At 30.0% G+C, this 15,338-nt stretch overlaps 3 protein-coding genes across 3 annotated transcripts, besides 1 other annotated feature; all 3 read left to right on the top strand.

Annotated features, from left to right (window-relative positions):
* Positions 1 to 2,055: 2,055 nt before the first annotated feature.
* Positions 2,056 to 2,628, top strand: TVAGG3_0060550 (DNA/RNA polymerase superfamily; the record flags this gene model as incomplete). The annotated part of the gene is made up of 1 exon (XM_051221377.1): positions 2,056 to 2,628. One exon carries the CDS (start codon positions 2,056 to 2,058, stop codon positions 2,626 to 2,628), a length of 573 nt encoding a protein of 190 aa, XP_051106363.1.
* Positions 2,629 to 3,504: 876 nt separating this feature from the next.
* Positions 3,505 to 15,338: part of a mobile genetic element that runs on past the window's edge.
* TVAGG3_0060540 (uncharacterized protein) lies at positions 4,262 to 4,549 on the top strand (the record flags this gene model as incomplete). Its single annotated transcript, XM_051221376.1, has 1 exon — positions 4,262 to 4,549. The coding sequence occupies one exon, from the start codon at positions 4,262 to 4,264 to the stop codon at positions 4,547 to 4,549; it is 288 nt and encodes a 95-aa protein (XP_051106362.1).
* TVAGG3_0060530 (uncharacterized protein) lies at positions 5,140 to 5,805 on the top strand (the record flags this gene model as incomplete). Its single annotated transcript, XM_051221375.1, has 1 exon — positions 5,140 to 5,805. The coding sequence occupies one exon, from the start codon at positions 5,140 to 5,142 to the stop codon at positions 5,803 to 5,805; it is 666 nt and encodes a 221-aa protein (XP_051106361.1).

Raw genomic sequence — 15,338 nt, 5'->3', positions numbered from 1 at the left:
TTCAACCTGTTCATTAGTTGCTAAATCAAATATTGAACAATATGAAGAATTAATGAATACATTAAATGAGAAACAAAAGGAAGCAATGAAAGAGCTTTTAGATGAAGAATTTAATAAAGTGAATATCATTGGTTTTAATTCGGGAAAGTTTGATTTAAATTTAATTCTTCGTGATTTAAATACTGCAAAATGGAAGATAAAATCAATGCTGGGTTCTTCTTCTCAATTTAAGCAAATCATTGTAAAGAAAACAAACGTTCCATATGAATTGAGATTTATTGACATCAGAAATTATATAGCGGGTGGAACATTAGACCAATTCACTCAAGATTTCGGAAACAATAAATCACGTGTTAAATCCTTTTTCCCTTATCAATTCATCACATGGGAAAATTACGAAGAAGAATTATATAAAGGAACCATTCACGAAAGATTCATTTTATTCAGCATTAACACAAGAAACAATATCCGATTCAGATTATCAAATATATCTCAATGATGCTAAAAACTTTAAGAATAGATTAGAATATTTTATTCATTATTGCAATAAAGATGTTGAAATTATGATTGACCCAATTGATAAAATTATTGAAGAAACATTTGTTTATAAAATTGATATGCTTCATAATCTTTCTTTATCATCGAATGCTTCAATGATTCGTTACGCGTTAGCATATAAGAACTTCAATCCTAACGAAACATATCCAGAAGAAGAAAATGTGGAATCAAGTTTTGAATTAACGAAAAAGTATTGGAAATATAAAATTGAATCATATAAGAAACAAGATGAAAAGGCGAAAAGAGATACTAAAAACAATGTTTCAATGGATGATTTCAATACTATCACGATTTAATCTTTCATTCTAAATGCAAAATGTGTGGTAAAGCGTTTACATATGCAAATAAACCAACATTGGATAGAATCGATAATGAAAAACCACATACCAAAGAAAATTGTCAGTTAATGTGTTGTTATTGCAATGTCGTAAAATCAAATAAAGATGAAATGTTCAACGTTTTAAGAATCAATTTAAGAAATTACACATTAAAAAATAATTTACCAATGACTTTAGATTCAGTTGAAGCTTATACATTCTCCGTAATGGAATTACTGGTGGTCTATCAAATGTTCAACATCGTGTTAATCTTAAAGGAATCACGCACATTAATAAACTTTCATATAATCCAGAAACTAAAACTGTATCAAATGAGGACACCACCAACATTATGACTCATTTCGTTGGAGTTGACTTTAATTCATTATATCCTTCATCATTTTCATCTAATCCTCATGATTTCATTCAATATACTGACCATAAAATGTATATGCCGGGAAGATTGAATGGTGTTATCATTTGTGATACAGCAACAAAGAAAGCAAAAGCACTGGGAATTATTAGAAAGAAAAATACTTTATTCGTGGCTGAAGTAAAGGGTCACATTGATGAAAAATACATTAATGATTACATAAACTTTTTACCAATAATAAGAAACTTAGATATTATCACAGATGAAAAAACAATTGGCAGTTTTATGTATAATTACATGAAATCAAACAATCTACCAGTTGACCAGAAACAGAGAAAATTAACTCAGTTAGCATCAACACACAACCAATATCAACCATTTTCTTCTTATTATCTATGGTATCTAATAGACAGATTTCATTTTATCATCGATGATATTCAATCAATTTTAACATTTACTAAAAACACTTGTTTTAATGAATTTGCGAATGAATTTATGAACGAAAGACAAAAGGCTGAATTAGAAGGAAATAAAGGAAAAAGTTTATTTTGCAAGATTTCACTTAATGGATCATATGGTTACGATGCAATGAATACACAAAATTACGCAAAGACTAAAATAATGAATGCACAGAAGTCACGCGTTGCATGTATGTCAAATAAGTTTAAAAACATAAGAGAAATAGGAGAGGATACATATCAAGTGATGCTTAAAGATAGATTTTATAGATGTGAAACATGTTTACAAGAGGCATTCTTCACTTTAGATAACGCAAAATACTGGTATTTGGTTTTCATTTATGATTTTATGTATAAATGCATGAATGTTAATCGTTTTCATTTCATTGAAGGTGATACTGATTCATCTTATTGGGCAATCGCTGGCGACCCAAATCTTCCTAACACTCAAGCATTTCAAGCAATTGTTACTGATAAACAATTTTATGATAAAAACATTTTCAAATTCGCACCATTTGATTTCTTCTGTTTTGATGAGAAATTTAAACCTAAATTAAAGAATAAAGCTGAAGAAAAAGCACATGAGAAGAAGTTATTGGGTTTAGCAATTGAGAAACAAGGGGATAACATGGTGGCGTTATGCCCTAAGTGTTATACATCATTCAACGGTTCAATTGATGGAAGTGATTTTAAAAAGATTGCACAAAAAATGAAAGGTGTTAGTTTAAGGCAAAATAAGCAATTAACACCTAAAAATTATTTGGATATAATAAATGATAAATTGATATTTGATGGTCAGAATATTAATTTACAACTTAAAAATGGGTCAATGACTCGCTTAACAATCGGTAAGACTGCATTAACAGGAGCACACACTAAGGCTGTATGTTGTGAAAATGGATGTTGTATGCCATTTATTTAAAAGAATTTAAAGTTTATTTTTAATGAAATGTCACAGAAGAGACAAAAGGAACCGTTAATGATGGTTTTGATACTATGATTCAAAGAGGCTGGCACCCTTAAACATTTATTTTATTTTTATATAAATGGATAACGTAGATTTAAAAAATTTAATTGATGATTTAGTATTTAATCAAAATTTTCTTACTTATTATGAATTAAAATCATATCTCCAAAAATATAATGAAGATATAACAAGTGATGATATGGATTATTATTATCCATATTATAAAAATGAAATTTTGAAATATCATGATAGAATAATTTCTGAAATTAAAGACAAAATTAAAAATAATGAATATTCAAAGGGAAAAACTAAATCACAACTTAAACAGTTGAAAGATTTCAAAAATAAAGTATTAACAGAAGAAGATATTGATGAATTATATAAATTATATAATCCTGAGCCGCAAAACACCCAGGTCCTTCAGACCATAAATGATGCACAAGCTTTAATTTATGATTCATTAGTTAAACCATATTCAGCCCGACTTTTAAATGAAGATCAACTTTTGGAATTCATCCTTCAACATAAACTCGAAGCGGGAAAGTATATCAAACCTTTATATACAGCATATTTAAAACAAATGAATAAAATACATCCAGAATTAATGAAGGAAGGAATGAAATCCAAAATCAAAGCAGATAAAATTAAACCACTTGCAACACCAAAACCTCCAACGACAGTACCGCCTCCTCCTTCAGTTAATCCTTCATCATTCACTTTATTATATCCATTTCAAACATTAAAGAAACAAAAAGATTTTAAAAAGGATTTCAAGATATTAAATAAACCAATTGACCCAAAAATTCAACCATTAAAGGAAAAATTTAGTCGCCCTCATTTGCTCCATATCCATATTCATACGAAATCGATCATCTGGAATATTCAAAAGGAAACGTTACTTATTTATTTGCCATTAACATTAACACTAGATATTTATATTGCATTCCAGTGAAAGGGAAAACAGAACAGGAAACACGAAGAGCTATTCAATACTTACTAGATCATGAAAGAGTAGATAATATCAGGGGTGATGGTGATAAAGGATTTCAGGCAGCTATGACTCATTATTTCCCACAAATTAATTTTTACTTTTCATCCTCTCCATATACGTTTCATAATAAAATAGTTGATGCAGTAATGAGAACTCTTAGAGATGCGTTAGGGGTTAACGGTCAGATATACTGGGATGGAAATCATGACTCCATCATACAACAGTTAGTATATTATTACAATAATACATGGCATAGAACTATAAACATGAAACCAGTGGAAATGAAAAATGATATTTCAAAAGAATGGGAATATATTAGAAAGCAAATGGAAAGGTTAAATGATGTTAAACGTGAACAAATTAATTCGGGGCTCATGAATTTTAAACAAGGGGATAAAGTTTTGATTCATCTCGATTATGGAAAAACTGATAAATCAATGACAAAAAGAAGACGAAGATTTGACACAATAGCTGAATTTGTTAGATATATTAACGGTAATGTATTAGTTGAAGTTGACAATAAATTAATAGAAATTCCGATTTATTTTATTACTCCATTATATTTAAATAATATTTAATTTTTTTATTTCGTAAGAAATGAGTGACAACGAAGCAGTCAAGAGTCCAGACGATGAATATAAAAAGAAACTAAACAGAATTAAATCAAAAATATGCTATTACAAAAAGAAGCCGCAATGCGGTGGGGTTGATGCCCATAAAACTAATGGAACTGAAAACGATGAAGAAATAATCGAAAAATTAGAAACTTACCGTTCAATCCTTAAACTGAGTGAAGCAAAAATAAAAGAATTTAATAGAATAAATAAATTGATTGGAAGAGATGAATTTAATAAAGATGAATTTTTAAACTCAATCCAAATTTAATTTTTATTCCTCTTTGACAACATCTCTCTTTCCATCATTACTGCATAACCGCATTTGCTCAGTTTTAGTGGTTTGTTATTTTTAGCAAGTTCTCGCATCATTTTTATCGTTTCCTCCCTTGTTATGATTCGTGGTAAATTTTGAGCTTGTGGGGTATCCATTTATGATAAAAATAAAAATTTAAATTATGCCGTTCTAAAGTTTGTGACAACATGACATTTAGACAACAACACAGGAGGATTAATGAGGAAGGCAGTTATGACTTATTTTTGAAGAACTGAAGGTGCTACCATGTTACCATGTGCTACCAGGTCATTTAACTTCTCTGAAAAAATGAGACAACATGACATTTAGACAACAACACAGGAGGAAGGCAGTTATGAATTATTTTTGAAGAACTGAAGGTGCTACCATGTTACCATGTGCTACCAGGTCATTTAACTTCTCTGAAAAAGTGTGACAACATGACATTTTGACAACAACACAGGAAATGATTTGTCATGACTTCATCGGAATGAGTGTAAATGACCCAAAAATAAAGTTAGTTTTAAAATTATTTTTATTTTTTTATTTTGTATGTAAGAACAGAAATGTCAGTCGAAGCAAAAACATTCACTAACAAATCTAATGGCGAAACATTCACAAAAGGCACTTATAACGGTATTGAAGTCTTACGTAGAGACAAGGATGGTTACATTAATGCAACAAAGATGGCAAGAGAAGCAGGAAAGTTAAACCATTTAAACAGATTTCTCAATAGTGCTAAAATACAGGAAATTCTTGAGTTTTGGATGAACGAATACGGTGGAGCCAAAAGTGGCTCGACCTCAAAACAAGCATTTTATGAGCTTACTAAGGGTGTTATAAATGAATTCAAAGGTATTTACATACATCCTGACCTCGTTCATTTTGTTGCTGAATGGTGCTCTGTAAAGTATGCATTTTATGTCAAAGATATTATGGACTCCATAGACAAGAAAGTTCATGAGAAATTAGATGAAGAAGAACTTGAAGATACAGTAGAGAATGCTAAACCTTTGTTTGAAGAAGAAGTTGGAAAAATGTGCGAAAAACAATTAGAACATGAACGTGAGTTATGTTATGGTTATAGAGATTCTCCATACGAACTAGACCAATGGGAACAAGAAAATTTAAAGAGAGAATTTAGAGAATATGAACTCGCTAAGATAGCATTAGAAGCTGCAGAAAAGAAGTTAAAAGCTTGGGGTTGTTTTGTACAAAAATATTGTGAGTAAATGAACCATTTATTTTTATTGAATTCACCAAAAATAATTTTTAGGGTAGATGGTTAGATCTAACCTCATTTCTAACCTCATGACATTTTGACAACAACACAGGAGGAAGGCAGTTATGACTTATTTTTGAAGAACTGAAGGTGCTACCATGTTACCATGTGCTACCAGGTCATTTAACTTCTCTGAAAAAATGAGACAACATGACATTTAGACAACAACACAGGAGGAAGGCAGTTATGAATTATTTTTGAAGAACTGAAGGTGCTACCATGTTACCATGTGCTACCAGGTCATTTAACTTCTCTGAAAAAATGAGACAACATGACATTTTGACAACATTTACGAAAATATGATGCAGTCCAAAAATAAAGTTAGTTTTAAAATTATTTTTATTTTTTTTTCCTATATAAATGACAGCAACAAACAACAACAGCAACTATATCGTTTCTGATGAAAAAGTTATTGATTCATTAGCTGAGGAATTAGTTGTGGCAGAAACTAAAACCCTCAACGAAAGAATTGGTGAAAACAAGATTGATTTACATAACTACCTCAAACATGATGGAGGAAGAGGAAGGAAAACTGGTATGGCTTTATTAGTAAATAAAAATTAAAATTTCAAATTTAACGATTATAGATGTTGATATCAATAAATCGTACAATGATAGAACTTAAAGAAACAGTTAGAAAAGACATTTTATCAAAACTTTCGGATAAAGATGTTATCGTTAAAACCGCTTCAGGAGGTCTTCACATTTATTGCAACACTAATTTCTTCTATTCAACCTCGAACAGAATGATTAAATGTTATTCCTGCAATGATTATGATATCGACATAATGACTTCAATGGATGATTCAAAGCGTTCATTAGTAGTCATGGCTGATTCAAGAGTTCGCAAGAATGCATCAGAACCAATCAATACATACTCATTCATTCGTGGAAGTTACGATTCAACATTAACCAGAACAGTGAATGATATATTAAATGATTTGAATATTAAGGTAAGAGTTGAACAGAAGAACGAAGAAATAAAGACTATCATGAATGAAAACAAAGATGTAAACATTGACGATAAACTTGCCCAGAGCATAGTTGATGGCATCTGTGATTTTGAAGTACATAATGACGGTGGAAACATGAATTTAGAAAAAGAAATAACATTATTCACACTGTTTCAAGCTATTAATTCGTTACCTAATCACTTAATTAATGAAGCATACGATAACGTTTATAACTCTTGCAATTTAACAGAAAATGCAAAAAGTAATTTTGAAAAAGCACGTAGTAGATATGCACATTTAATGACTTCTCCATTTGTTTTAGTGAAGATTCTAAAACTATATCAAAAGGAATATTATGATGAATACGTTTTGCCTTTATTACGTAAGCCAAAAATAACATTTGATATCAAACTTGATGACTCGTTTTTGATAACAGATATTAGACGCAAGGCTGAAAATCATCAGTATAAAAACAGTTCTGAAGTAATTGAGGATTTATCACGTGTAATCCGTTTTGTAGATTGTGGAAACAAAATACTTCATTCAGAAAGATTACAACATACACGACAAAATGAATCAAATATCATTTGTTCTTCAGTCAAACATGAAAGAGTCACTCAAAATGATTAAATTATTTAAAGAAGAAGGTAAAACAATAACAGCATGGGATGTACTACTAAATCAATTGTCTTCATTAACCGTTAAGGGTGTTTGCTTTAAATCTGATTCCCAGATGTTTTCTCAACGTTTCAGGGTTTAAATACAACATTCTGAAAAGCCGATTACTTCAAAAAATTGAAGATGTTATTGAATTTAATTAAAAGAAGCCATTTGTGATAATAACGATGAAGTGTTATAATACTTCTCGGTTGGATTGCATCAATGATTCAACATCCTGAATCAAGAATGAAACAGCAATTATTTTGAAAGGACTTCAGGGAACAGGTAAAAACAGATTTACAGATATTATTTCTGAACTTCTCGCAGGTTATTCATTGTAAAACATTAACTGAAATAAGTGAGCTAACGGGTAATTTCAATTCGGTTGTTGAAAATAAAATGTTTCTTGTACTTAAATGAACTCAAGAATGTGGGTGAAGATAGACTCGTCAAACTTCAACGCTTTGAAATCAATTATTACGGATAATGAGATTAGAATTAATGAAAAGAAATCAACCCAGAAGAACAGCACAGAACGTTGCAAACTTCATTTTCGTAACTAATTAACGTCTACCCTGTCAAAATTGAAGTTGGAGACAGAAGTACGTAGTTTTAAGGGTTAATGGTAATTCAAGGGTCAATTTGATTACTTCAAGAATTTAATGAATTCATGCACTAAGGAATTTTATGATAATTTACTGACGTATTTTATCAATTACGACCTTTCATCATTTAATGTACGAAATCATACCGATGACTGAAGCCAAACAAGATTTAATCGAGTTATCAACAAATCTTTAGATGTATGGATAAATACACATTATGATGAATTGTGTGCAGTATGACGTGTGAAAATGCTTTATTCTGCAAACCATCAGACATGAAAGACAAGAATTCCAAATGATATTAAGGATAAATGTGATAGGAACAATAGAAGAATAGACGTGTAAACAAACATGGTGTTATGTTTTGAAAGAAGAAAATGAAAGGATTATATTAAACCAGGTTGAACCAAACGATAATGAGATTCATTACTGACGATGAAATACCTGTAAATGAAGCTTTATAAAGTTATGATTTGGAATTTGATTTTTGCCTTCCTCCTGTGTTGTTGTCATAAATGTCATTGTTGTCACCACTTTTTAAAAGAAGTTAAATGACTGGGTAGCACATGGTAACATGGTTAGCACCTTCAGTTCTTCAAAAATAATTCATTATTTGCCTTCCTCCTATGTTGTTGACATAATGGTCATGTCGTCAACATGGTACATAGGTAGCACCTTCAGTTCTCAAAAATAATTCATTAAAACTTGCCTTCCTCCTGTTTGTTGTCAAAATGTCATGTTGTCTCATTTTTTCAGAGAAGTTCATTAACCTGGTAGCACATGGTAACATGGTAGCACCTTCAGTTCTTCAAAAAAAATAATTCATAACTGCCTTTCCTCCTGTGTTGTTGTCTAAATTCATGTTGTCTCATTTTTTAAAAGAAGTTAAATGACCTGGTAGCACATGGTAAACATGTAGCACCTTCAGTTCTTTCAAAAAATAATTCATTATTGAATAAACTGTAAACATTAACGTAAACATTTATTTCTGCAGTTCATTCATTTACTTCATTACCTAATTAAATTCAAACATAAATATATTTAGTTCATTCAATGAACGCGGTAAGCCTGCAAAGTAGGCTCAAGCACATTCAAATAAATGCGGTACCATGCGAATACAGTCACAAATTGGTGCATGTAATCTTTACCCGAGCCTGTTGGATTTGTTGTGAAAGCGTGTGTGAATGATTTCCTGTGGTTCCACAGAGAAAATACCTGCGCTTGTGAATCTACTGGGGTCGCTTGAAATTATCATAATCTATCCATTCCCTGTCTATCCGAACCTGCTGCAAGATTTCTATAACCTCTTTTTGTTATTGAATGTGAATGATTTACCTGTTGTGTTTGTAGTTCCCGTGATTGAGTGTGCGGTTGAGGGCTTCAGTAATTTTTTCGAATCCTCCTGTTTCCTTTGAAGAGTTTGCACATATAACAAAAACCTGTCAACTATTTGTTCCCATGCACCAACACCAAACATTACTTGAGACCTTTGCATCCATTGATGTAAAATAGAACCTACTGGGTTCATTAAATTATTAAACATAGTGCGATAATTATAGATTGTTCTCTTTTGAACTTAAAATATAGTGCACACTATTTCTGGTTTCTTCTGGTTTGTGTCAGAATATTTTTTATAATATAATCTTAATGTTTTCAGGGTAGGTAAAATCTTGATATAATATTTATTTTCTTGTCATCTGTATAATAATATACTATTCTCGTTTTTTCTATTGCATTATATCTTTTTATATCTATAATTAATCTAATATAATGTTACTTTTGTTCATCTTACATGTGGTTGTTTCTGACATCATCTCCATAGTCATAATAATATGGTGCTGGAGCTGTGGTTCAGGCAATGTCATATCTGCCATTTCATAAACTCTTAAAGTATTTCTTTTGTTCGTCTCCAATATAAGTTTAATGTAACAGTTTTTTGTCTAATGGAACTTTAATTGTGTACCATCTATTCTTTATATAGCCTACATTACATTCATGTTATTTCGGAATGAGTTTATAACCGTATACCATTTTTTAAGGAGTGTACAAACGTCCCATCTAAAATATTTGTTTTCTTCATAGATAGAAATAGTCACCAACAATAGTTTCAATATTTTTCGTTGTTCCTTATCAAACTTTGGTATATTTCGTTAACATATGTTTTATCTCACCTCTTCTCTAACTCATCGTTAACATAAAGTTTTATCCGCTTTAAAGGTCTAAACATCCTGAAACCCATCCTGTATCAGCTTTAGTTTTAAAAATCTTTTGATGTCATTTCATGATACCATTCAAACCCTTTCTTTAATTTCACTTATCTCTTTTCGTTAACATATTCTTATCTGCTTTCTTCTCTAACACAGCAAGCAACATATTCCTTATCTGCCTTTCTCATTATGTTCGTTTAGGAACCTTCTATGAATTCCTCATTTAAATTAAATCTTTCCAATCTTCAAAACTTTAGGAAATGCATTTAATGCGTAATATCTCTGTTTCTTCTGGTGGAATTGATGTTATATCATCCGTTATTACCTTTAATTTTTGAATTCATAAATAAAATTCTTTTTATATTTGATATCACTGCACCACCCTTGCAAACGAATTCGAAATGTGTCATTTTTCAATACTATCTCAAATCTCCATATTTCAACCTTTGCGTTTGTTCTGCCGTTCTTTTTGAATTATATGCATATATGGCTATGTAATTGGTCTGAGGACCTGCAGTGCTTTGTCCTTAAGTTGCGTGGTTGCGTGTGGTTTAATCATTTATTATTGATTTAAAATAAAATATTTATCTGTTATCTCATCAGCTATTTTTTCTATTTGAAATTGCCATAATATTCATTCATGAATTCTAAATCACAATCAATTAGGTCTAGTTATTCTAAATTTAATATTTTGATAAATCTTTTGAATGAAGAATAAATTGAATTCCCGGATAATTGAAACGGATATTGATAAAGAAAATATGTTTAAGTTGATGGATAAAATGTTTTGTATGATGGGTAAGAGTTAGGGTCTAATGTGTTGATGTGAAAATCTCATTGGGGTATTAACTTTATCACATTGTATTAAAATGAAATTTGGAACCTAGTGTCAGAATACAAAAACATCCCCAAATCTTTTTCAAATTTTAATATCCCTCAACTATATGAACGAAAGATGGGAGTACAAAATTAATTTTGCAGCGGAAATTTAATAAGGTTTATTTATTTCATCAAGTTCAAAAATTTATCAGGTTTTTGATTTAAAATTTTCTTCATACCATATGATAAATGATTCATCTTAAATAACTTAAAAATCATGTTTAATATCCCATTTCGTTTATCACATTATTTATTATACATATCATACGTTTTTTCATGGTCATCTTTTAATAAATGATATATAATTCTGAAGGGTCTAAAAGAATGGGATTAAAATTATCCACTCACAGAAAACGAGAGTAACATTATAAATTCCGCTAAACTGTTAAATTTAATTCACAGCATATTATTCGAAATAATATGATAATTGACATTTTTATTACGATTAAAAATATTTGGTAAAGCGGTTATTTCCATGATAAATAAAACTAGAATAAAGATTAACCTCAAGAATTCATAAATTCAACGAATAAGAAATTCATTCATGTTATAAATTTTAGTGTTTTCAGAAATATGAGTCCAATGTTCATATTCATCAAACGGGTTTTTATTTTCACTTCATTCAAATTTAGTTCAATCAAACCATATAATTGACATTTCATAAGATTTTCAGATGGCGTATTAAAAATTAATTGATAGATTAATATGAATCAGATTGACAATATCGAATTTTTTTGGAATTTTGGTTTAAATAATTCCCGATGGAAAAATAAGATTGAAGTTATAAGATAAAGCTGATACTATAACAAAAACAATTTACAATGACCGATCCGGATAGTGGGGACAAAAGAAATAGAAACAAACGATTAGAAACTGGTGAAGGTCAATTATTATTGATTATGATTCAAAGGTTATTATTCGATAATTGTTAATGCTTGAATATTAAATAGTCTTAACAAGAATTTTCAAGTGATATTTTATATTCATCAACATTTTATAAATATCATTATATGGTTAAATTGAAGTTCAGGTTGTTGGTTTCGTTCTTTGATATCTTTAATTTTGACAATATCCTTTTATGGATTTATTTTTGCAACTGTTCGCAGCATGAAACCTCAATCATCTATGAAAAATTAATCTTAACGTCTGAATCATTTGAACCATCACAAGTAAATGCGATTACTGTTGAATTAATGATTCATAAGGTAAAATAATTAAACCAGATTGGTCAATTAAATTATTTATTGAATCATAATTATTAATTATATATCACGGTAAATTTTCATAATTCAGAAATTAATGTCTATTTTATCTCTATGGCGCATGCGACTGAATCGTAGATTCCTGGGTTCTCGATGTTTGATGAAAGAGGCGGGGGTTATGTTGGATAAGTGGAATTTCAACGGGTTCTTTACCAGGTTCAGATAAAATGATTGGGTCTTCATCTTCTTTTATTTGAGCTCCTCCCTTTCTTCGTAAGTCACGAAGTTAATAAATTGGACTGTGTTGTCGACCTTGTTAATTCAGTGACTACATTAACTTTAACATTTTGAATAATTCGTGATTTATCATCATTTACGTTATACAACCGTATCTCTGCTTTTTGCGTTAGTGTTCTCTTTTGACTAGTGAAACGTCTTCTCATTTATATTCGAATAAAAAAATAAAAGAAATATATTTAAAGTTTATTTAGTTGTTACGGTAATATCCCAAGGTTCATCATTGTTTGCTTATACTTATCTTTGTATGTAACTGCACCAATTATGTTATTGATATTGCTTTGAGTTTTCTTACCAGTCTTATTTTTATCATTTACAAATTCTTTAATTCATTTCATTATGCTTCTTAAAACCATACCTTGATTTTTATAATTTACGTCTATCACTTTCTTTATTAAATCTCAAAAATTATATAACTTTGTTGAGAATAAAGTGGTTTCTTATCAATTCCTTCTGAACGACTTCTGACAGTGAGATGAAAGAAATCTCTTGGCCATTGAATTGGTTTAAATTCTGCTTTCATTAGCTTCTTTCTGTTCAGATGTTGAACACTGGAATGCGAATAAAGCACTTTAGAATTTCTTTAGCTGGAATTTTCAGGTCTAATATTTGCATATTGGACCATTGCAAATCTGATTTAACATTCGGTGGTAATTTTTATTCATTGTTCCGTCCCTCTTCAATAGCATTTAACTTCTTCATTGAATAAGAATATGGATTATAACGGTATGAATTAAATTGGAGACCATTTTCACCTTCTCCAATGTATTTGTTAAATAACAGCTTTTTCCTATTTTCAATCAAATTGCCATAGGGATAACTTCTTCATTTATATGCTTAACTTGTTTAGGATATATCAGTTATAGTTTATGTTATACCTTTGTCATTTATGACTTCTAAATATTTCCTTGAACATGCAGTAATCGATAAGTACTTCATTTAATTACCATAATCAGGTTTTCCCATTGGACCCGTTGTCTGCTTTCGTGTGGCTTCCAAGCTTTGGAACCATGGACGTTGGCATTTGCTTGAGGCTTCTTGGTTAAATGTTTTAACGTTTCTCATTTGTTTTAACATCTTTTTGTAAGACCGGCACTAATATGAATCTAATTCTTTCATTCATCTGGAACTTTCGATAGTTCTTATTATATGGACCCTTTTAGTCTTGTCCCTTGTTTTAATGGAACTGTTAAGTTAAGATTTGCTATTTCTGTCATGTTTAATTTATATAATAAAAAAATAAAAAATTAATTATATAAAAGTTAATCAATTTAACACTCCTCTTATTTAAATCAACTATTATTTTTTCCATGTTCAACCTAATTGCTGATATTGTGTGTAATGTTCATGTATGCTGCATTGGTAAATTCACTTGATATAACTATAACGTTCAACTATTGACGAATCTAAAAAACCAACTGTAAAATGGAAAAGGGTTGATAGATTTTGATTTAATTGTTTTGTGCTTAATGCTTTGAAGTATTGAATCGCCATGAGAATGACACTGAATTGTGGTCGACATTGAGTTTATAATGATTAAAATTAGATTTCTTCATTTGTTTTGCAGTTTTGATTTCACTTTGCTATCATCTAGAAAAATGAGTGAATGTAAAAATTCTCTATCAAAATTTGAAATGGAAAGTGTTTCAAAATTATTCATCTGATTGTTTATCAATGTAATTTTATCCTCTAATGCTTCTGCTTTCTTGATTGTATTATATAATTCTTTACTACATTAAAAAGTTTTTAAATAATCTTCTGCTTCTTCTGTGATAAAATAATTAATTTGGAATTTTGTATTAAATGCTTTAACTATTCAATTGTATCATCTGAAGGTGAACCGATACTGGTTGATATAAATTTGAACATGTATGTGAAGTGGGGGGAAGTGTTAGCTAAATAATGATAATTTGTTTTAAATGCGTTAATGTTTTACCGTTTATTTTGTTAGTCCTAATTGCTGCAAGTGATTGAAATTTAAGAATAAATTCAGAATATTGGAATTTTCATCTAATTTTTCCTTAAGTATAGAGGCATTTCTAATTTATCACTTTTTTCAATGCTTGCATTATATTCTATGATCATTACGTATGTTTTATAACTCGCTGCTAATTCTTCTTACTAGGGGTGGTGAATTTAATATCTCATTTATTCTAAAATTAAATTTTTGAATTAAACATTTTACTATTCTCTAATTTCTATATGACTTCTATATCATGTTCTGTGGTGGTGCGTACCTGTTGGGTGATATTTTCAAACTCTTGTTCGGTGTCCATTTGTCCATATGTGTAGTCCTAGTATAACCAAGACCTGAGGAGGATTTTGTCAACTTTGAACAGTAAGTGTCTCATTACACCCTGTAATGATTGGATAACTTTCATGTACTTGTAACTTGTGAAATTGAAATGTTCTAAATCCATTTCATAAGTAAATAACCCGCTCTTCAGTCACGTTGAACTGGAATAGTGCATAAGAATGATAAGTTTGGGTCTTTCATGATTCTAGCTAATGGCTGTTGCCATTAACTTCATCGATTCAGTGGGTCTCTAAGTAAATGAGTCCTCTCGTTATTACTTGTCCGTGCATTTCATTTCACCTGTCCATTTCTAAATGCAGAGTCTTTTGAAGCTATACTGTGTATAATCGATTATGTTCGCCCACAATGTGGTCATGCGCTTTT

This window comes from Trichomonas vaginalis, chromosome IV (assembly GCF_026262505.1).
Source record: "Trichomonas vaginalis G3 chromosome IV, whole genome shotgun sequence".
NCBI lineage: Eukaryota > Parabasalia > Trichomonadida > Trichomonadidae > Trichomonas > Trichomonas vaginalis.
The sequence above is the reverse complement of the archived record's forward strand: the minus strand, read 5'-3'. Positions and strand labels throughout refer to the sequence as shown.